This window comes from Mytilus edulis, chromosome 12, assembly GCF_963676685.1.
Source record: "Mytilus edulis chromosome 12, xbMytEdul2.2, whole genome shotgun sequence".
Taxonomy (NCBI): domain Eukaryota; kingdom Metazoa; phylum Mollusca; class Bivalvia; order Mytilida; family Mytilidae; genus Mytilus; species Mytilus edulis.
The window spans coordinates 53,356,199-53,378,051 of record NC_092355.1 but is presented as its reverse complement, the minus strand read 5'-3'; the positions used below and the strand labels follow the sequence as shown (position 1 = coordinate 53,378,051).

Below are 21,853 nucleotides of genomic sequence, written 5' to 3'. Positions count from 1 at the left end.
GAATATATCATGTGTATCATAATAACAAAAAACTGCAACAGCAGCGTAGTAGCTTGTGTAAACCCTATAATCGTTTGTCTTATATCTTATTAATAATATCAGCTCAATTGATCAGTGTGCCTCATTATTAAAAAAAAAGACTATCCTAGTGAAAAATCCTTCCGTAAACAGCCTAAGAAAATCCTTAAATATTTGAACCTAATATCAGACACGACGTGACATAGGTCACGCACACACGTAAACACAACAACAGGTAATGATCTAAATAAACACAGTATTTTCCAGTGTGATACTATTAATAGAATATGTTTACCTTGTTATCCAATCAAAAAGCATGTTGACGAATTCAGATCTTATTTATTGAAATAAATAGTAGAAAATAGTTAAACATGTGTATTTTGTTGAGGAGTATGAAAAATCCTAAACATTGTGCGGATTTATTCTTGTATAGGGTAAGACAATTTTAAATGTATTTCCTGATTTTGTTTGATATGATTTTACAGATATTTTCATGGATAGGAAATGTAGAAATTGAAAGTAGTATGGCGGGATATTTAAAATGCATATACTGTTTAAAAAAGATTTGGCATCATGTTTTACTTTTAACACAGGTTATTTTTCAAATCTCTACCAATAATGTTCATAGAATAAAAATCATTCAAGGTTTTGAAAGTTTTCATCCCGAATCATTTCAAAAACAATGAAACACTGCATGTCCCTTGAAATTTTTATGGAGAAATATGGTAGCCGTGACAGAAGGCACAGTTGGAATGATATCTTATTTGAAGTTTAAAAAGTTTTGTTTTCAATTATTATAGTTGGACTATCTGTCAGCGAAGTAGACAGTAATTACATGATTTATAACAAGCATGGCTTAAATTTTGTTTTTTAAATTGAAAAATTATTTAGAAAATCTCAGGCGAACAATATTAGCCGAAGGTGACCTTAGTGAACTTGTACATAATATGTAAGTCTGTTTTTGTTATATAGGTGTTTCGGTTGTTATACATGTACATCCTTCCTTGGCTTTTGAATATTCAGCTATGAGCGTTCCTCATGTGCCTAACACAATTAAATCCAGAAAAAATAATTTGGATGAATGATGTTTCCTTTTTTTCAAAAATTTAATGTTTACTGTACAAAACTTATTTCAAATAACTATCAAACATGCTAGATTCTACTGTTGAGCAATTAGTTTCAATGAGAGTGGAACATGTCACGATATTAAAAAGTAAAATCACAAAAATAAGGAACACCGAGGAAAATTCAAAAATGGAAAGTCCTAAATCAAGACCGGACTTACGAATGGACGCCCGGTAAGTCTATGTCCCCAGCAACAAACTACGCAGGGATAAAAGTAACGGTAATATAAATCGTCGGAAACACAATATGTATGTAAAATAATTTTGATCTTTTCTTAATAAACTACATTATGTTGAAAATCGCGAAATTAAATTTTGCCTATTAAGAGCTCCATAACAAATGCATAGGTTAAAGTATGCTTCGTCTCATTTTTTGGTTATCTTTTGCTTTAATGCGAGAAAAATATTCATTTATACATTTTATAGCTTACTATGCAATATGGGTTTTACTCATTGTCGAAGGGTCGAACGTTGTTTCTATATAATTTAATTTCTGATGAATAGTTGTCTCCTTTGCAATCTTACCACATACTCATATTTAAAAAAACAACAACTTAGAACAACCACACTGTTATCCAAGTGGTAATAAAAGAAATGCGCATATTGTTAAATGTGCGTTTCGAAATTTGATAAAGACCAAAACGTCGCTCCTTAGAATTTCAGGAAAAGTGACCTTGACATATATCATGCGCATTTAACGTCGCAGTCGTCGCTAATCTTAACTCATTCAATCAAACATGAAATGAAGATGTGCAAGGATTAGGTGAGTCTTTGGATATGAATTACTGTAAACTAACTTTTTTCCTCGGATATTTTATTCTGCGATTAAATTTCGCGATTTTCAAATTAGCGTGATGTGGTTAATTAAGAAAAGATCACAATTATTTTATATATTTCCGACATTTAGTTTAGCGTTACTTTCATCCCCGCGTAACGCGTTGCGGGGGACGTAGACTTACCGGGCGTCTATCCGACCGTCCGGTTTTGGTAGCGGACATACACTGATACAGGTAAAATTCTTGTCAGATTTGTATTTAACGTATCAGTGGCGGATCTAGAATTTTCTTAAGGAATGGTCTACTGACTGCTTTAAGAGGGGGCCCGCTAAAGTCATACCAAATTTTCCCCATAAAAGCGGGTGGGACGCCCCCGTCCCCCCCGGGACCCGCCTATGCAAATTCTATAGGTTACTATTTGCAGTATATCGGAAAAGTACTAAAATGATAGACGGTTAACTCTCGTTATAAGAAAATTGCCCCTTGGAAATATTAAATTTATGGAAAATGGCCTCGTTAGCTCTGACGGATACATTATTTTGCCAGATTTCGTAAGAAACCTTATATTATAGGATAATATCAGTAATACCGTAAACTAGTTCTAAAATTGTGTACGATTGCCTTTTGTTAAAATGGCATTGTTAGCACTCTCACGGGTACAATATCTGCCAGATTTTTTCAGAAGTCAGAAGCCTCTGGTCTTGTTTGTCTTGTATTTTTTTTTCTAAATTTAGTTCTGTTATATGTTTAGGAGTTTGATTTGACGTCCTAGTACATGCAGTTTGAAAGAAGTTTAAATCGAACAATTAAGGTTCTATTTACTGAAATTAATTTGGCAAATAAATAATCAGGGAGACACACACAGCTATACTAAAAAAAAGAATATATATTACCTGTGTCATTCATGTGAGGGATGATATCTGGGTAAATCAATGCACATAGGAATGGTAGTTGTCTGTTGACCTTAATAATATCGAATTCTACCAAAATATGCAGCGTATGTGATGAAATAGAGTTCTTATAATAAGAAAAAAAACATGAATTGGATGAATGAAAAAGATGTTTTTTTTCGGACAGGAATTAAATGTAACTTGGTAATTTTGTAGAGACTATAGGGAATTCAATAACAATCAGCATTCTTTTTCGACAATGAATTGTGTTATTTAAAAAAAAACATCACATTGCAGTAACATTAGGTTACACAAAGGCATAACCTTTAAGAAAATTAAATATCGTGTTCAAAACTTTATCAATATTGAAAACAACACGTTATTAATTTCTTGCGTCCGAAGCGCTTTTCTGGATTTACCTTCATCAGGAACGCTCAAAGCCAAACATTTGAAATCCGAAGATGTATAAGTACCGAAACCGTTGAAGAGCTGTATGTCAAAAATACCTAAAATAATAGCCAAATTCATCTAAAGCCAACTTTGCCTGAGGGAGTTGAAACCTTAGTTTCTTAATAATTTATAAATTTATGAACGGACAATTTTAGTAAAGTTTGTTAAATCATGTCAGTACCGAAATACTGACTACCGAGCTGATGATACCCTCGGGGACTGATAGTCCACCAGCAGAGGTATCGACCCAGTGATGTAAAATATTGAAAACAACACGTTATTAATTTCTTGCGTCCGAAGCGCTTTTCTGGATTTACCTTCATCAGGAACGCTCAAAGCCAAACATTTGAAATCCGAAGATGTATAAGTACCGAAACCGTTGAAGAGCTGTATGTCAAAAAATACCTAAAATAATAGCCAAATTCATCTAAAGCCAACTTTGCCTGAGGGAGTTGAAACCTTAGTTTCTTAATAATTTATAAATTTATGAACGGACAATTTTAGTAAAGTTTGTTAAATCATGTCAGTACCGAAATACTGACTACCGAGCTGATGATACCCTCGGGGACTGATAGTCCACCAGCAGATGTATCGACCCAGTGATGTAAAATATTGAAAACAACACGTTATTAATTTCTTGCGTCCGAAGCGCTTTTCTGGATTTACCTTCATCAGGAACGCTCAAAGCCAAACATTTGAAATCCGAAGATGTATAAGTACCGAAACCGTTGAAGAGCTGTATGTAAAAAAATACCTAAAATAATAGCCAAATTCATCTAAAGCCAACTTTGCCTGAGGGAGTTGAAACCTTAGTTTCTTAATAATTTATAAATTTATGAACGGACAATTTTAGTAAAGTTTGTTAAATCATGTCAGTACCGAAATACTGACTACCGAGCTGATGATACCCTCGGGGACTGATAGTCCACCAGCAGAGGTATCGACCCAGTGATGTAAAATATTGAAAACAACACGTTATTAATTTCTTGCGTCCGAAGGGAGACCACCCTGAACAACTGCAGTCCATTTCTACAAATAATAAAATGTTAGAAGAAATACCCATGCTTATGAATGGTTAAATTCAAAGTTTATTGTATATGCTGACTAAAGTCTTAAATTACACCTTTTTTTTGTGCTGATACGATTTTTCTAAGTGAAAATTTAATTAGGAATTTTAGAAAACAGAATAAATAATCTTTAAAATTTGATAATAATTTGTCATTTTCTTTTTTTTTTGGCGTTGAAAACAAACAAAGGAACATATGTGATTGCATTTAATTTCAAAATGTATACTCAGAGTTATCCCGCTTTGTTTGTATCATATGATTTGATTGTAATGACTCTAATAAAGTTGTGTAAAGTTACCTAAACCTTTTACTTGTAAGACAATCACATGAAATTCCATAATATTGACAACAATTTGTGAACAAATAAACAGACACATGGGTAAAACTGTCAAGTATTGGTGTGCAGCAGTCAACATTGTTCTATAATCTTAATCACTATAAAACAAAGAAACACAAAAAGTCAAACAACAACCTAATTGCTAATTTCTAAATAGTACAAGCAGTTCACCTATAAGTATATAATATTTTGTGTTTAATGTTAGAAGTTTGATAATCTTACTATCATATGTGTTATAAGTCTTATTTTCATACAAGGAAACATTCTGCATATGACTGAGATAATCAGAAGAAAAACTCATTGTGGTTTGTTCCCCAATCAAAGAGCTAGAAAATTTAATTGTTCAACACATGGTTGATGTTACAAGCATCTTATACATTCAACGACCCAGCATTCGATTTATAGATTTTAACAGTCAAATCCCTTGTTTTAAAACAGAAATCAAACAACAAACAATAATTTAAAAGAATATTATGCAAACCAATTTTATGCAACAAGACATCACAAAAGAAACAACTAAAGTGCTCCTAGTTTTCGATTCATGCATTAATTGAACCATATGAATCAATGCTGTTAACACTGACATACAAGTATAAACATAACAAAGATTAATATTTTTGTGGTTTTATTAAGATTCTTATGTTTTTTATGACCCTAAATTTTTGTATCTTCCAAAGCTTTATAGCTATCCTTATTACTAGCATAAACATAAAGAAATATTAATGTGAAGGCTGTTTTGTTTAGATTCCGTTGTATTGTATTGCCCTTTATGTTTTATGTTTTTCTTTTCAAAAGCTTTATAATACCACTTGTCGTGTGTACATGAATTGATTTTAAAAGTTCAATCTGTCTGGTTTGGTAATATGTCTCCCCGTGTATCCTGACTATCACTATTCCTTTTTGATCATAGAAAACATTTTTATTTACTAACTAATTGATCTTAAAGTAGAAAATACTTAACATTACAAATTTGTATTTTTTTCTTCTTTTTTCACTATTGTCAATTACTTGCATAAGAGGTTATCATTTGAGACAAAGTTTGCTTAGAAAGTTTAAAAGCACCTATAATTATTAACTCTTTTATTTGGATATAATTTATTTAGAATTATTTAGAACCATTCGGCACCTAACTTAATCATGATATTCATGAGATAAATGGTCATAGCATTCGGTAACTGGTCCTTTTAACTCATCTTTATTTATTTGTAGTTATTTTTACTCAAATATCCAATCAACATCCTTTATTAACATAAATAACTAATCCAAATAGAAAATATACTTTTAGAAATCAATGTGATTTCTGTCTGACAACACAATAAATTATATATATTAGGTGGTAATTTTGTCAACAAGTGTTTGTGTACAAGTCTAACTATAACAAGCCCTCACTATACATTTGCATTACAAAGTCATCTTGTTGAATGTAAATTTAAGGACACACCTACTACTAGATACAAATAAAGTAAGTAGAAAGACCCAACCATAAACACAAATGACTTGAATATATTATGAAATGTTACAGAAACACTTTTGCCAGCTTTAGGTGGAATGTCCTTAATGTTAGAACTAGAAGAAATGAACAAAAATGAATGACCAAAGAAAGAAAAACAACAAAAAACAAGAAAAGTAGGTGGACAGTGGGGAAAGGGGCACTTAAAAAAGCAGTCAGTGAAATAAGTTATGAGCAATGATTGAGAAGATAATTTAGGTGAAATAATTTTAAAGTATCTACATATGTATTATCTGCTCAGCATTAAACCTTCGATATGTTACGCCATCTTAGCCTTTGATGAGCATGAGTTCAACTCATTCTACTTTGTCTGTTGTTCTTTTACAGTGTGAACCCCAACACATGGTAAACATTTGACATCTTTCTGTTCATTTTAAACTGTCTAATCTAAAATCATTTTCAAAAATAGTTTTATACTTATTAAGTATTGAATGCAAACAAATCAATTAAGTATGCAATAACTGGGGTAACCAAAGGGCATTGGGTGGACATGAAGTCTTAGTGACGTTTTATGCTTTAAATATGCTTAGTAAATGAAGCTAGTTTTAAAATATTCGATAATGCTTTGCATCAAACTTTTTAAAAGTACAAGAAGTATGAGGAACATGAAGATGATGAATGAAATTTAGTTTTCCTATTGTAGTACAATGTGACACAAGTGTACCTCCATACATTTGTAAACATAAACAATATCCTTTCAAAGGAGACATATACATTGTATAAGGAGGAATGTTGGATCATTTGTAGGACGTTTTCATTTTTAAAGCCAATCAGGATGATGGACAGCGCCATCATTCGAAAACAATGGTAATATATCATGGTTAAAGCAATGTAAAGCTGTAAATTATTTGAGTCTACAAAATAATTGAATTAATCTTCTGGAAGCTTCTACCATATTAAATGTTAAATGTAAAATATGTCGAAACAAGACATGCTCTTTTATTTAAGATATAATAATAAGCTAAGATTAGTTCAAAAAGATTAGAAAAAATGGGTGATGTTTTCAGTTGATTTTTTCTCGTTCATGTTATTATGATTTTGACATGAGTTATTTCCCTTTACTCATCTAAACTATAATTGGCTTTATTTGAATGTTTTAGATGGTTCTCCTTTAATCACATTCCTGCTTACGGAATATATATCTCCCAATTGTTTCAAATGTCGTAACTAAAATCCCGTCCCTTTTCACAAATGTGACCCACCGAGTTAGACTTGTTACCTGGCTTGTACTAACATGAGCAAGAATACGGCTGCCACATGTGGAACATAATCTTATTACCCTGCCATATAATATATTTTTTTTTATAAAAATGACCACATTATTGATATCAACAGTCTTATTTTTTAACGGTTGGGTTCTTGTAGGTTTAATCTCATTAAAACCTTCAATTTTAGTTTGGGTTCATGTTGTGTAGTTTTCAGTTTTCTGTGTTGTGTTTTGTGTATTATTTTTTGTTTGTTTGTCGTTTTCTTTTTTAACTATGGTTATTTGTTGATGTGGTTCATAAGTGTTCCTCGTTTTTTACTATATATATTAGAACGTTTGTTTACCTGTTTAAATGAATTTTGGGGCCTTTATAGCTAGCTGTTCGGTGTGAGCCAAGGCTCGGTGTTGAAGACCGTTCTTGTATCTTTTACCTCTCTTTTTGAAATCGACATGCCTGCCTCTAATGATATCTTGCGTTGCTGTTTTCTGTAGTCAATCGACACCTTTTATACCAACATTTATCTTTTCACGATTTCCAATCCAGATACCACGAGTAAAATATCAAGAGTGGAATATCATCTGTATATCTATAAAAAAAGTCCACATTTGTCCTGATAAGAGATAACTTGGTGCACACATCCTGATCGTTTAGTGCAACGTTTTGTTGCATTTTGTTTGTCTTTTTTGTTTTTTTCTGGTATAATTAATTCTCTTAAATCTACGACTGCTTTTGGTTAGCCTTTTCATATGATAATTTGAGAAAGGAAATAGAAATTTGTCAAAGCGACAACAACCCGACCATAGAGCAGACAACAGCCAAAGGCCACCAATGGGTGTTCAATGTAGCGAGAAACTCCCGCACCCGGAGGCATTCTTCAGCTGGCCCCTAAACAAATATGTATACTAGTTCAGTGATAACGTCATACTAAACTCCGGATTATACACAAGAAACTAAAAATAAAAATCATACAAGACTAACAAAGGCCAGAAGCTCCTATCTTGGGACAGGCACAGAATTTGCAGCGGGGTTAAACATGTTTTGTGAGATCTCAACCCTACCCCTATACCTCTAGCCAATGTAGAAAAAAACGCACTAATACGCACAGTAAAACTCAGTTTTAGAGAAGTCAGAGTCCGAAGTCAGAATATGAAACAAAACAAAATAAACAAAATGACAATAATACATAAATAACAACAGACTACTAGCAGTTACTGATATGCCAGCTCCAGACCTCAATGAAACTGATTGAAAGATTATGTCTTCATCATATGAATATCAGGCACAATCCCTCCTGTTAGGGGTTTAGTATTATTCCATCATGAAGACAATAACAATCAAAACCAAGGAGTAAACAAAGACTCACAAAATCAAAGGACATTTACATCAACAGTTATAAATAATAATTAAGAAACAACACGAAATATATGAGAAGAACATAACTCGTGTCATGCCAACAACTGGTTTGAGAATAAATGTGTTTAATTCCGATGCAAAGACCCTATATGTGAATCAATATTATAGCCAAAATATGCAGTCTTTAATAACCTGTCATCTTTATCCCTTCTTAATAAGTCTGATTAAAGGTTTTTTGTTAGCTTTTGAGTTGAATACTGACATTTTTGGGCTTTGTAAAGAATATTACAATAAACGATTTGATGTGAAATACCTAAAAGTATAAGATGTCTGCATGTTGAGTTATATCTACGAATTATTCCCTTATACAGATGATACAATTTAGTAAATGTTTTGACTAGTTTTTGATATCGAAAACCCTGGTGTAATAATTTTTCAGTAATACATAAATTTCTCTTGATAAAATCTGATACGTTGTTACATACACGAGCGAATCGTACAAGTTGAGATATATAAACACCATACGATGGTGACAAGGGAACGTCACCATCTAAAAATGGATAATTAACGATAGGAAATGAAAATTATTTCTTTTATCATACATTTTTGTATTAAGCTTCCCGTTAATGGTAAAGATATCAAGATCGAGGAAATGGCAGTGATCATCGTTAGTATTAGTTTTATTTAAAATAAGTTCAACAGGATAAATTTCTTGAGTATTTTTTAGAGCCAATGTATCATCCAAATGTCTAAAAGCATTGTTAAATTTTTGTATCAAATGTTCTTTTGGTGGGTCTTTGCTGATTTTAGTCATAAATTGTAACTCATAACAATATAAAAACAGGTCCGCAATAAGAGGTGCACAGTTAGTCTCTATTGGAATTTCAATGTAGTTGTGTCCTTATACATAGAATAATACAAAACATTATTTACCAAGCACTGAAATAGATAAAACAAAGCAAGAAGGAATACCCAACAAGAAACAAAAAAACCTACTCATTTTATGAAATGTATCATAATAAATACTTTAACCAGTTTCAGGTAGTATGTCGTTAATATTAGCACTTAACGCAAAACACAAAAATGTTTGACAAAAGAAAATGAAAAAGAAAAAAAATGAGTGAAACTTTAAAATGTGGACAATGCGAAAAGGGGACACTAAAGTAGCAGCATGGGTAATAAGCTTTGAACGGTTTATACACATTGTTTGAGAATGTGACAGTTGATATCCATTCGTTTGATGTGCTTCTGGTTGTAATTTTGCCATTTGACTAGGGACTTTTCGTTTTGAATTCATTTTTTTTAAATATGAATTAATTTTGCTGTATCTACATATGTAGCAACTGTATTTAACCTTCATTACATTCCGCCATCTTTGCCTTTGCTAAGCTCTAATTCGTCTGTTGTTCTTTTCCAGTATGTGCCCGGATACATAGTAAATACTTGAACTCTTTCTGGACATATTAAACTGTCTAATTCAAAATAATTTGGAAACTTTTTAGAATTGAGTATTGAATGCAGATAAGCCAATCAAGGTTGATCTATGACCTAGGTAACCAAAAGGCATTTGCCGCACATTCAGTCTGAGTAACATTGTATGCTTTTAATCTGCATAGCAAGTGCAAATTGTTTTTAAAAAATCAATTTTGCTTTGCTTTCAACGTGTTATTAAGTGTAAAGACCATGTACTTATTATTCTATGTATAAGGACACAACTACATTGAAATTCCAATAGAGACTAACTGTGCACCTCTTATTGCGGACCTGTTTTTATATTGTTATGAGTTACAATTTATGACTAAAATCAGCAAAGACCCACCAAAAGAACATTTGATACAAAAATTTAACAATGCTTTTAGACATTTGGATGATACATTGGCTCTAAAAAATGACGAATTCAGTATCTATACTCAAGAAATTTATCCTGTTGAACTTTTTTTAAATAAAACTAATACTAACGATGACCACTGCCATTTCCTCGATCTTGATATCTTTACCATTAACGGGAAGATTAATACAAAAATGTATGATAAAAGAAATAATTTTCATTTCCTATCGTTAATTATCCATTTTTAGATGTTGACGTTCCCTTAGTTTAGTTTAAACATATTTATTTATAGTGGATTGGGAAACAAGTTTTGCAACTTATATTAATCCCTTTCCACTTTGCGGGTGCGAGTGCTGCCTTGTAGCGGCATTAGCCTGCTCTTTTTCGAAATCTACAAGGGTGTCTTTAACGTGCAAGAGATATGGCTCTCTCTTAACACGGGTCAGCCATTTATCGTCCCCTTCCGACGAACTATCATCGTTTCCTCGAGACCATACTCGCAAATGGTGTCAAGGGAGAGTCGAAAATTCAGTTCCTGAAATTTTCATCCCAGACGGGAATCGAACCAGGAACCTTTGTGTTAGTAGTCCGATGCACTAACTACTACACCACGACGTTCCCTTGTCACCATCGTATGGTGTTTATATATCTCAACTTGTGCGATTCGCTCGTGTATGTAACAACGTATCAGATTTTAGCAAGAGAAATTTATGTTCAAATAAGGCCTTCGAAAATAGTGGAATTAATTACTTTTGGAGTGTCAAGAACTGTAGGAAGTACTTGATAAATTGCATGCTTATATTGGTGATTTTAAATCTGTTCAAAGTTTTGATTTTTCTACCCTGTTTACCACATTGCCTCACATTCTCATTAATAAAAAATTCACACACCTAATTAAATGGGCATTTAAGAAGTCAGAATGTGAATATATATGTTCAAACTCTTTTAGGTCATTTTTAAGTAGCAATAAACCAAAAAATACTTTGTCAATTGGACATGCTTTGATACTATATATGCCCTTGAATTTTTACTAGATAACATTTTTGTTCGCTTTGGGGATTCCGTATATTGTCAGATTATCGGAATTCCAATGGGGACTAACTGTGCACCACTTATTGCGGACCTGTTTTTGTATTGCTATGAGTTACAATTTATGACAAAAATAAGCAAAGACCCATCGAAACAACATCTGATAAACAAATTTAATAATACTTTTAGATATTTGGATGATATTTTGGCTCTCAATAATGACGACTTCAGTATGTATATTAAAGTAATGTATCCTGTTGAACTTACTTTAAATAAAACTAATACTAACAATGACCACTGTCCTTTCCTCGATCTTGATATCTATATCACTAACGGAAAGCTGAATACTAAAATTTATAATAAAAGAGATGATTTTTCATTTCCTATCGTTAATTATCCATTTTTAGATGGTGACGTTCCCTTGTCACCATCTTACGGTGTTTATGTATCTCAACTTGTACGATTCGCTCGTGTATGTAACAATGTTTTAGATTTTAACGAGAGAAATTCATGTATTACTGAAAAAATATTACACCAGAGTTTTCGATATCACAAACTAGTCAAAACATTTACTAAATTTTATCATCGGTATAGGGACATCATTCGTAAATATAGCTCAACATGCAGACTTCTTATACGTTCAGGTATTTCACATCCAATTTTTTATGGAAATATTCTTTATAAAGCAAAAAGGTGTCAGTATTCACCTCAAAAACTAACAAAACCTTTGAATAGACTTATTAAGAAGGGATATAGTTACGATACTGTTGTCAGGTCATTAAAGATTGCATATTTTGGCGTTAATATTGATTCACTTATAGGGTCTTTGCATCGGAACTAAACACATTTATTCAAAAACCAGTTGTTGGCATGACACGGGTTATGTTCTTCTCATATATGTTATGATGGTATGATACTAAACCCCTAACGGGAAGGATTATGTCTGATGTTCATATGATGAAATCATAATCTTTCAGTCAGTTTAATTGAAGTCTGGAGCTGGCATGTCAGTTAACTGCTAGTAGTCTGTTGTCATTTATGTATTATTGTCAAATTTGGTTATTTTCTTTGGTTACATCTTCTGACATCAGACTCGGACTTCTCATGAACTGAATTTTAATGTGCGTATTGTTATGCGTTTACTTTTCTACATTGGCTAGATGTATAGGGGGAGGGTTGAGATCTCACAAACATGTTTAACCCCGCCGCATTTTTGCGCCTGTCCCAAGTCAGGAGCCTCTGACCTTTGTTAGTCTTGTATTATTTTAATTTTAGTTTCTTGTGTACAATTTGGAAATTAGTATGGCGTTCATTATCACTGAACTAGTATATATTTGTTAAGGGGCCAGCTGAATGACGCCTCCGGGTGCGGGAATGTCTCGCTACATTGAAGACCTGTTAGTGACCTTCTGCTGTTGTTTTTTCTATGGTCGGGTTGTTGTCTCTTTGACACATTCCCCATTTCCATTCTCAATTTTACCTCCATACATTTATAATGATAAAAAATATCCCTCCAAAGGAGACATCTACATTGCATAAGCAAGTATGTGGGATTATATCTATGATGTTCTCATTTTCAAAGTCAATCAGGATGATGGACAGCGCCATCATTCGAATACAATGGTAATATATCATGGTTAAAGAAACGCAAAGCTGTAAATAATTTCAAAATTCTAAATGATTGAATTTCATCTTCTGGAAGCTGCTATTACTAGATTGACTAGGCGGTGTTAAGAAGTTCGCTTATTGAAGACCAGTCCATCTATAGACAGGAGTTTTGGAATAAACTCATCAGTAATTTGTCCCATGTCATACATTTAGTCCTTTTGTATGTGCGTTTTGTGACACTGATAGGTGATTAGAATTCAATAATAATTATAACGGTAATCATCCTTATCACACCCATCTCCAAATAGACTGTCCTTATGCCAATTAAAACATAAGCTCCGCCCGATCAGTTGAAATGATATTGGTTATAGCATATGTCATCGAAAATGTTAAGTGTGTCGAAGTAAGATATGCTTTTTTGTTCAATAAAAAATAAGTTGTGAATAGTTATCCGTTTAGAATTAACTGCTTATTATTTGACTGCACATTATCAGCAAAGTTTACAAAACATTTTCTGACAAATTGGATTTTATCAAAAAAAAATGTTGGATGATACTCAATAAGAAAACTCTCTTAACAATAAAAAAACCAAACTATTCAATCAAAAAAGGCAAGTACACCATAAGAAACAAAATACCAAATACCAAAGATACATGTAGCAATCAATAGGCATCACTAAAAAACAGGCTATTACTTTGAGACAGGAGCATATGTAGTAGGATAGAAAATCCTATATATTTCTAAAACTTTTATTAATCGATAGTTAGTTGTAATATAAATGTATTAAATAACTCTTGGGAACTATGTGCCATACATTATCATTTTCAAAAGAAGATAAAAAAAAAAAACCAAGTCTGGATCATCTATCCTTTGGTAGATTTGTATAGTATTCAATTTTAATTCGTTTACATGTTTAGGAGTTTAAAGGGACGGCCATTTTCACTTAGCCAATTTGTGTTTTGGGACCAGCTAAAGCTCTGGGTGCAGGATTTTATCGCTGTGTTGAAGTCCAACTGGTGGCTTTCGACTGTTTACAGCTATTTGACCGGGTTATTATTTTTTTGACACAGTCCCATTTAATATAATTGCTGTTCCACGAACACATCTCTCATCCTCCTAAAAATGGAAAAATAAGACTGAAATGACTCTTGTTATTGTTAGACAGAAGGTGTATGCGATGACGAAGACGATAAAAATGCAAAAAGGAAACTAAAAAAAGAAACACAAATAATACATAAATTTGTTGGGTGAGATTACGTTATGAAGGCATGGTAATATGGTTAAGCCATGCATGATAACCTATTAAAATGAGTATCTGTATCTTCATTTATCTGGTGTGTTTGTATCTTTAGGATACATCAGATATGACAGTGAAAGATGATCCAACGTCGTCGAAGATCAAAGGGAGACGACCAGGTCGACCCTCTTCAAATATTAGCCCCAGACAGAGACAGGAGCGCAGCAGACAAAGTGCAAGAGAATGTAGAAATAGAAAAAACGTTAGATATCAATATTTAGAACAATTAGTAAACATCAAGGAGAAAGCAGTCTATAAACTAAGAAAAGAACTTGAATTGGTAAGAATTAAAATGCAATTCTTTTTTTTATAAACCAATTAATTCAAAGGTTCAGATAATGACATGCAAAATAAATATACAAATAATGAACAGACGTGGTTAGATTCTAAATGAGACAACTAGTATCTAAAGTACAAGGAAGTGGATGTAAGCAATTAAATGCAAACGTACGACCTTCAACAAGAAAAAACAACCTTATACCATATAGTTGTCTATCAAAGGTTAAACAAATTTGCTGGCGCCAAACCCTCCCCTAACCTTGGACAGTGGTGGAACTTTACAACATAAGAACAAACAATAACAATCAGTTGAAAAGAGCTTAACTCATCAGATCGATAAAAAGCAAAAGGTCTGTGAGTAGTCGCAGTTACTGACAGCTAGTTCAGAGAAAACAATAACTCATAAAAAATTATGTATTTAAGACATCAACATCAAATGGACAAACAAAATTTCACAAAACACAACATAGAAAACTAAAACATGCGCAACAGGCACCCTGCCAAACCTACGGGTAGTATAAGGTACACCGGAATAATAATCATATCCTGCTTAACATGTAGCAACCGTCGTGTTGGTCAGGTTAGTACAAACCTTGGAATAAGTCTTATTCGGTAGGTCGTAAGTGTTTTACAAACCGTATTTTACATGCCATATTCTTAATAGGAATCAACTTTTTGGCATGTTCTTCATCTCCATAATTTTGGAAAGAAAATATAAAAATTATATCAAAATGGGATGATTTCAATACGAAGTGAAATAAAATGAATATAACTTGGCAACAATATACAAGAAAACATTATTTTCGTGACAGAAGTTACAATTTAAACACAATAAACATATAAATGAAAACAGCTGAACTTGTTTTGTGTTTTAATTGAAATTAAGTGCATATAGTTACAAACACAATTATATTTAATATGGGATTCTGTACAATTTCTAAAAAGACAACAATCCTACAGAGATAACAGAAACGAAATTACACAGAAAATAATAACGTATAGGTTACCGTACATACATAATGTATGAATTGTATTTTTATTGTGTATTTTGTATGGTGTTATATGTGTATTGATGATGATAAATATGTTAAAACTAATGTATGTCTGTTCTTCAAATTAGGTGTTGGGAAGATAATTTTTTTTCTGTGATATTTTCAAAAGACAATTTACCTGCTTATTATCATTTATTTCATTGAACATTTAAACTAATAGCTTTTACCAAACACACAAACTAAATGATAGCTACAAAAATTATCTTGGAAACTTTCTTGCTTTCTTGCTAATTCACTCAATTTTACCTTTTAACATTATTCTAGTTGTTACCGAGTATGATTACAAAGTAAATCCTGAGTAGTAGAGGACATTCAACAACTGTTTACATATTAGCATCCCTAATCCAGTTTGTCCTGAGAAAGTTTGGGATTAATCATATGTTAATAGGAGAATGTTAATAGTATTTTATAACATTACACAAATATCGTGCATCCGAAGTTCGTTTTAAATTTACCTTTTTTCATTCTTGCTAAAACTTATAATTCTTTATACGAATCTGATGTTTAGTAGTTGTCGTTTGTTGATGTGGTTCATAAGTATTTCTCCTTTCTCGTTTTTTATAAATATTATTATATTGCTTCTCCCGTTTGAATGGTTTTACACTAGTATTTTTTAGGGGCCCTTCATAGCTTGCTGAGCCAAGACACCGTGTTAAAGACCGTAATTTGACTTATAATGGTTTACTTTTATAAATTGTGACTTGGATGGAGACGTACCTCATCTTATTATATCTATGTTATACATTTACCGTTGTTGTATTGAATTGTTCTGAACTTTAGTTTTTTCTATGTATTTAGAAACAGTAGTTTACAATTCATTGTTTGTTTTACAGCATCGAAGGTGGTGTGAAGAAATTGACAACGGTGTTATTTCAGAAGAATTGGTGAAAGGATTGAGCATAGATCCACAACAATCATCACATCTGTCACCAACTGAACAATCTAACTTACCACTACCTAGACAACGGTCATTGAGTTTGCCAACCCCATCAAAGTATCAAACATGTAACTTGGGTTTAACGTCTGCGAAAGGTATTCCACTAGCTACCTCTACCAAAGATTCGAAATTATATAAGCTTTTAACAGGACGAATGACCTGTACACAATCGTATTCTATAGAGGATACTGCTAATGAGTTTCATTTAAATAGGACTAACTCACTTTCCTCAGGGAACACATCAAAAGTGCGTCATCCATATAAGACTGAGTCATATTCCAAGGTGGGCACATCAAATTTGCGTCATCCATATACGACTCATTCAAAAACCGCAGTGGAGTCACATAAAAAGTTTCATCACTATAGTGAACTACCTATCGTAGAAAATACATCAAATGTATATACTCAACAACAAAATGTATCGATATTTGAAAAATTATCCTCAACAACTACACCAACTGAAAATAGACAGACGGCTACTTTAAGCTCTTTTACAAAATTTGGTTCTAAATCTCAAGAACAAGAGGCTAACATTCATTACTATAAATTGGACATGCATGAACAATCAAAATATATTTCTGACTCTGATAATCTTTCACTTCTATCAAATTCCAATAAGTACAATTTATCAAATCTAAATACGAATCAAATATCAGACGCAGCCAATATTCTAGAATCCAATTGTGATATAAACATAGTAGACAAAATGTCAAATACCGATGACACGTCATCTGAAATGGAATTTGTTGATTGGATATTAAAGAATGAATCAAAACTATCAAGTGACAGTGCCTTAATTGAATCCGCCCGTCAATTTGGAGATACAGGAATTGGAGATATGTATTCTGAAGACCAGACAGACATCACAGACGTAGCACCTGCTCATACTGATGTGCTATATTCTGAAGATAACAATATTGATACATCAAACAATTCAAATGTGACTTTAGCTCAAACATTTCATGGAAATATGAAAATATTTGACATAGAAGCTCCAAAAACTGTAGAATCATTACCAGATAATGTTTTACCTTCCCAAACTTTACATTATATGAGTACTTTACCAAACATGTTAAACCATCCGACATATTCATCTATTCCATTTCATCGTTCTACAAGTGCAAGTTGTAGTCTAACAACAAGCAATAGTATGGATTCATTAGTAGCACAATCACATCATTTGGGTGAAGCTTTTAATCACATAGATCTTTCAGCAACTGTATCCAAATCAAACGTTGAAAGTGTTTACCATGACGTTAACATTCGATTTGATCAGTCACGTACAAGTGAAGACTTAAAGGAATTAACAAGACAAAATGTAAGTCTAAATAATCAAAACTCTGTAGTTTTTACGTCGGCAAATACGAGCTGCGAAATACTTTCCACTTCGGACAATTCTAGTTGTGTCAGGGAAAACAATGATGAAGAAATAATTACGAGCTTGCATCCTCATTCGGTGAGTGAAGAAATTCGACCCGATACTGGGGCAACTCTAAAACGTTCTCACAGTGCTGGAGACACACCACATCCTAATGTTCAAAATAAATTCCCGTTTTTGTCTTTTTTGTTAAAACAAGATGATGAAATATGAGCAAAAAAAAAACAAAAGCTACGATTATTGACTGAAACTTAAAAATAAATCCTTCAGTTAACTTGTTTAGAATGTGTGATTACAATCGTTCTAACATGGAAAATACTTTTCTTGTTTGTATAATTCCTTTTTACACTATACTTTTGACTAAGACATTTGATATACATATTAAATAATAATCATCATGTACAACAATAAATAAAAATGAACAATCTTGATGCATACATGTATATCTGATGAAGTCATATTTAGAACAAACAACATGTTTATATGTATTGATATTTTCTCATGTTTACATATACCAAAACAAATGTTTGAAACAACAATTCTCTTTTATCATGCACAAATATTCACACACAAATCTTGGGATCTATAAAATTGTTCCATTTTAATATCCCTCTCAATTTGCAACAATATCACAAAAAGTAAAAACACAAAAATACTGAACTCCGAGGAAAATTCAAAAAGGAAAATCAAAAATCAAAAGGCAAAATCAAAAGTCCAAACACATCAAACGAATGGATAACAACTGTCATATTCCTGACTTGGTACAGGCATTCTCTAATGTAGAAAATGGTGGATTGAACCTGGTTTTATAGCTAGCTAAACCTCTCACTTGTATGACAGTCATATCAAATTCCATTACATTGTCAACGATGTATGAACAAAACAAACATACTCAAAGAGTAAATCATGTCAAAAATAGGGGTACCTCAGTCAATATTGTGTGATCACGTGTGTGTTCATTTTCCTTCAAGTAATATTGTTGTTTGAAATGTGATTATAATGGTCTCATACATTTTACAAGTTTTCAACGATGGAAATGGTTGACTTGTCAAAATTTTTCTTTATGAGAAAAATTGATGAAAAACATGTTATTTGTAACAAAATTAAGGGATACGAATGTTAAATGAGGGAAATTGTTTTTCACAGGATGTGCAATCATTTACGAATACCTAAGAACAGGAAAAGTGTATATTTCTAGATATTGTCAGGATTTGGTTCTGATATGATGTATTGTATCGTTCATGCTTTGGTAAATTGTTGGAATGTAACAACCCTTGGAGAAACTTGACTATATTGCTGTGTTTAGTTTTTTTTTACGAGGAAGCTAGAGTGCATGGCAAAAACCGACGACGTTCGGCAGAAGAAAACTAGTTATCGAAATCATTAAGACAGAGTCGAACACACCAAAAAATGGGTTCGAACATACAATCTAAATGTTTTCAGACTAGTGAACACTGTGATGAACTGTATTTACCTTTTACATAACTTTGCCATTATATTGCTATGAAAAATATAAAAAGTAAATTTACTATGTTAAACGTAATCACAATAAAAGAAAAAAAAAACAACATTAAAAAGTCAATATTTTACAGAATGAAGCTGTGTACGAATTAATGTAATTGAAAGAAATCTTCTAATTTATGAACAAGGTCAGTGACTTCAGAAAACTGTTTATGTACGAGCAAAATATGATTCTTGAATGCTTAATAGTTATCAAAGGTACCAGAATTATAATTTAGTACGCCAGACGTGCGCTTCGTCTATATAAGACTCATCCGTGACGCTCATACCAAAATATTTATAAAGCCAAACAAGTACAAAGTTGAAGAGTATTGAGGATTTAGAATCCAAAAAGTTATGCCAAATACGGCTAAGGTAATCTATGCCTGGGATAAGAAAATCCTTAGTTTTTTGAAAAATTCAAAATTTATAAAAATGACCACAATATTAATATTCATGTCAACACCGAAGTGTTGACTACTGAGAACTATTAAGACGGGAAAATGAACAAAAAGTCATATCCGGAACAGTAACAGAGACAGTAAAGCAACGATAGGGGAAATATTAGTCCCTTCGAATGAATATTGAAAATTATGGGAACAAAGATAACCCTGCCTGGACAACACACAAGTGCACACGCATATAAACTGGAAAATACCATTCAGAAATTGAAATCCTTGAAAAAGACCAAGATAAAACGCATTGTGACAAATTGCAATACAATTAATCATATATATTTATATCTATACTTGTGTAAAAATATATCAAGAGAACTTTTATAGGCCTTTAGTTTTCTCTTAACAAATATTTTTTCATATTAGTGGTATTGAATTGATTCGAAGTGATTGGCAGTTACCTTATGAGGGATCACTGTTGACTGACAAACTATGAACAATATGTAATCGGCTTTTCGTTTGAATGTTGCACTTGGATAGAAAAAAGACTACTCCGTCGAGGACACTAAATAAATTGAATATCAAGGGATTTTACGATTTTATTGATATAACAATTCTTCCAAAAAGCTCCTTATGTCGAGAATTCAATATTTGTGTTTTTATATTTCTGTAATCAATATGTCATGGTTTTCCTTAGATAAAATATTTTGATACTGGTTTCTTTTCAAATGTATTTCAAGCTTTTCTGTATTTTTGAATTTGACGGTTCATTTGTAATCATCGCCTCTCATTTAAATAATGTTATTTGAAAGATATTTCTTTACTCGGTTACTGAATTACTACACTTTTTTTATAGCCCAGCTGAAGCCAGCTCCGGGTGTTGGCTTTTTTGCTGTGCTTAATACCCATTGTTGGATAAACAGATTTTCATTGGTCATCTCAACTCGATTGCTTTTCTCGCTTTCGCCGTCACGGCTCAAGCGAGAAAATCAATCTGGTTAAGATGTTCAACGATAATCTATAATTACCACACAGTAAATATAAGATAAAAGTAAAACCACAAAATCACTGAACTTTGAGGAAAAATCAAAACGGAAAGTCACTAATCAAATGGCAAACCCAAAAGCTCAAACACATCAAACAAACGGATAACAACTGTCCTATTTCTGACTTGATACAGGCATTTTCCTATGTAGAAAATGGTTGATAAATTCTGGTTTTATAGCTAGCTAGATCTCTCACTTGAATGACAGTCGCGTGAAATTCCATTGACAACGATGTGTGAACAAAACAAACAGACATAATAGGTAAAAATGTTAAAAGTAAGGGTACATCAGTCAAAAGTAATATCACAACAAACTCCGAGGAAAATTCAATCGTAAAGTCTCTTATCAAATGGCAAAATCAAATGACAAAACACATTAAACGAATGGACAACCAACTGACATATACCTGACTTGGTACAGGCATGTAGAAAATGGTGAATTGAACTTGGTTTTCTAACACTAAACCTCTCACTTGTATGGCAGTCGCATCAAATTCCGTTTTATTTACAACGATGTGTGAACAAAACAGACATAATTATGAATACTGTTAATATTCGAATATCTCATTTGGAAAACAATTCTGAAAGTAATAAAAGGAACCATGATATTTACATTTCTAGAATAAAAAAATACACTCAAGGTACTCGCAGAGCGGTTTGTGTTCGTACCGGCAGACAAGGCAGCCAATAATGTAGTGGTGGTGTGACGCATATACTACACGGAAGTTCTTCAAAACGAAAGTATCAATTCCTCTACATTCAAGTACGTGCG

General features: G+C 32.4%; 2 protein-coding genes across 10 annotated transcripts in view; both read left to right on the top strand.

The window, feature by feature from the left end:
* Positions 1–323: 323 nt before the first annotated feature.
* LOC139498782 (uncharacterized) lies at positions 324–20,418 on the top strand. 9 transcript variants are annotated; one of them, XM_071287327.1, is made up of 5 exons: positions 324–452; positions 14,551–14,775; positions 16,660–18,081; positions 19,734–19,860; positions 20,127–20,418. In XM_071287327.1, the coding sequence occupies exons 1-4, from the start codon at positions 390–392 to the stop codon at positions 19,758–19,760; spliced, it is 1,737 nt and encodes a 578-aa protein (XP_071143428.1). In that variant the 5' UTR covers positions 324–389; the 3' UTR covers positions 19,761–19,860; positions 20,127–20,418. The 9 variants fall into 9 exon arrangements, with proteins under 9 accessions (XP_071143428.1, XP_071143425.1, XP_071143431.1 ...); XM_071287329.1 differs by lacking the exon at positions 324–452 and adding an exon at positions 1,790–1,905; XM_071287328.1 differs by lacking the exon at positions 324–452 and adding an exon at positions 6,673–6,979.
* Positions 20,419–20,433: 15 nt separating this feature from the next.
* Positions 20,434–21,853, top strand: part of LOC139498786 (uncharacterized) — a 598,641-nt gene continuing 597,221 nt past the window's right edge. The window contains exon 1 of the mRNA XM_071287337.1: positions 20,434–21,844. The gene's annotated coding sequence lies outside the window, so the exon portion shown is untranslated. The remainder of the gene's footprint in view (positions 21,845–21,853) is intronic.

Coding starts and splice junctions, on each gene's coding strand:
- LOC139498782 (XM_071287324.1), top strand. CDS start 390: ATGTGTATTTTGTTGAGGAGTATGAAAAATCCTAAACATTGTGCGGAT. Junction 453..14,550: donor CGGATTTATTCTTGTATAGG/GTAAGACAATTT, acceptor TTGTATCTTTAG/GATACATCAGATATGACAGT. Junction 14,776..16,659: donor TAAGAAAAGAACTTGAATTG/GTAAGAATTAAA, acceptor TTTGTTTTACAG/CATCGAAGGTGGTGTGAAGA.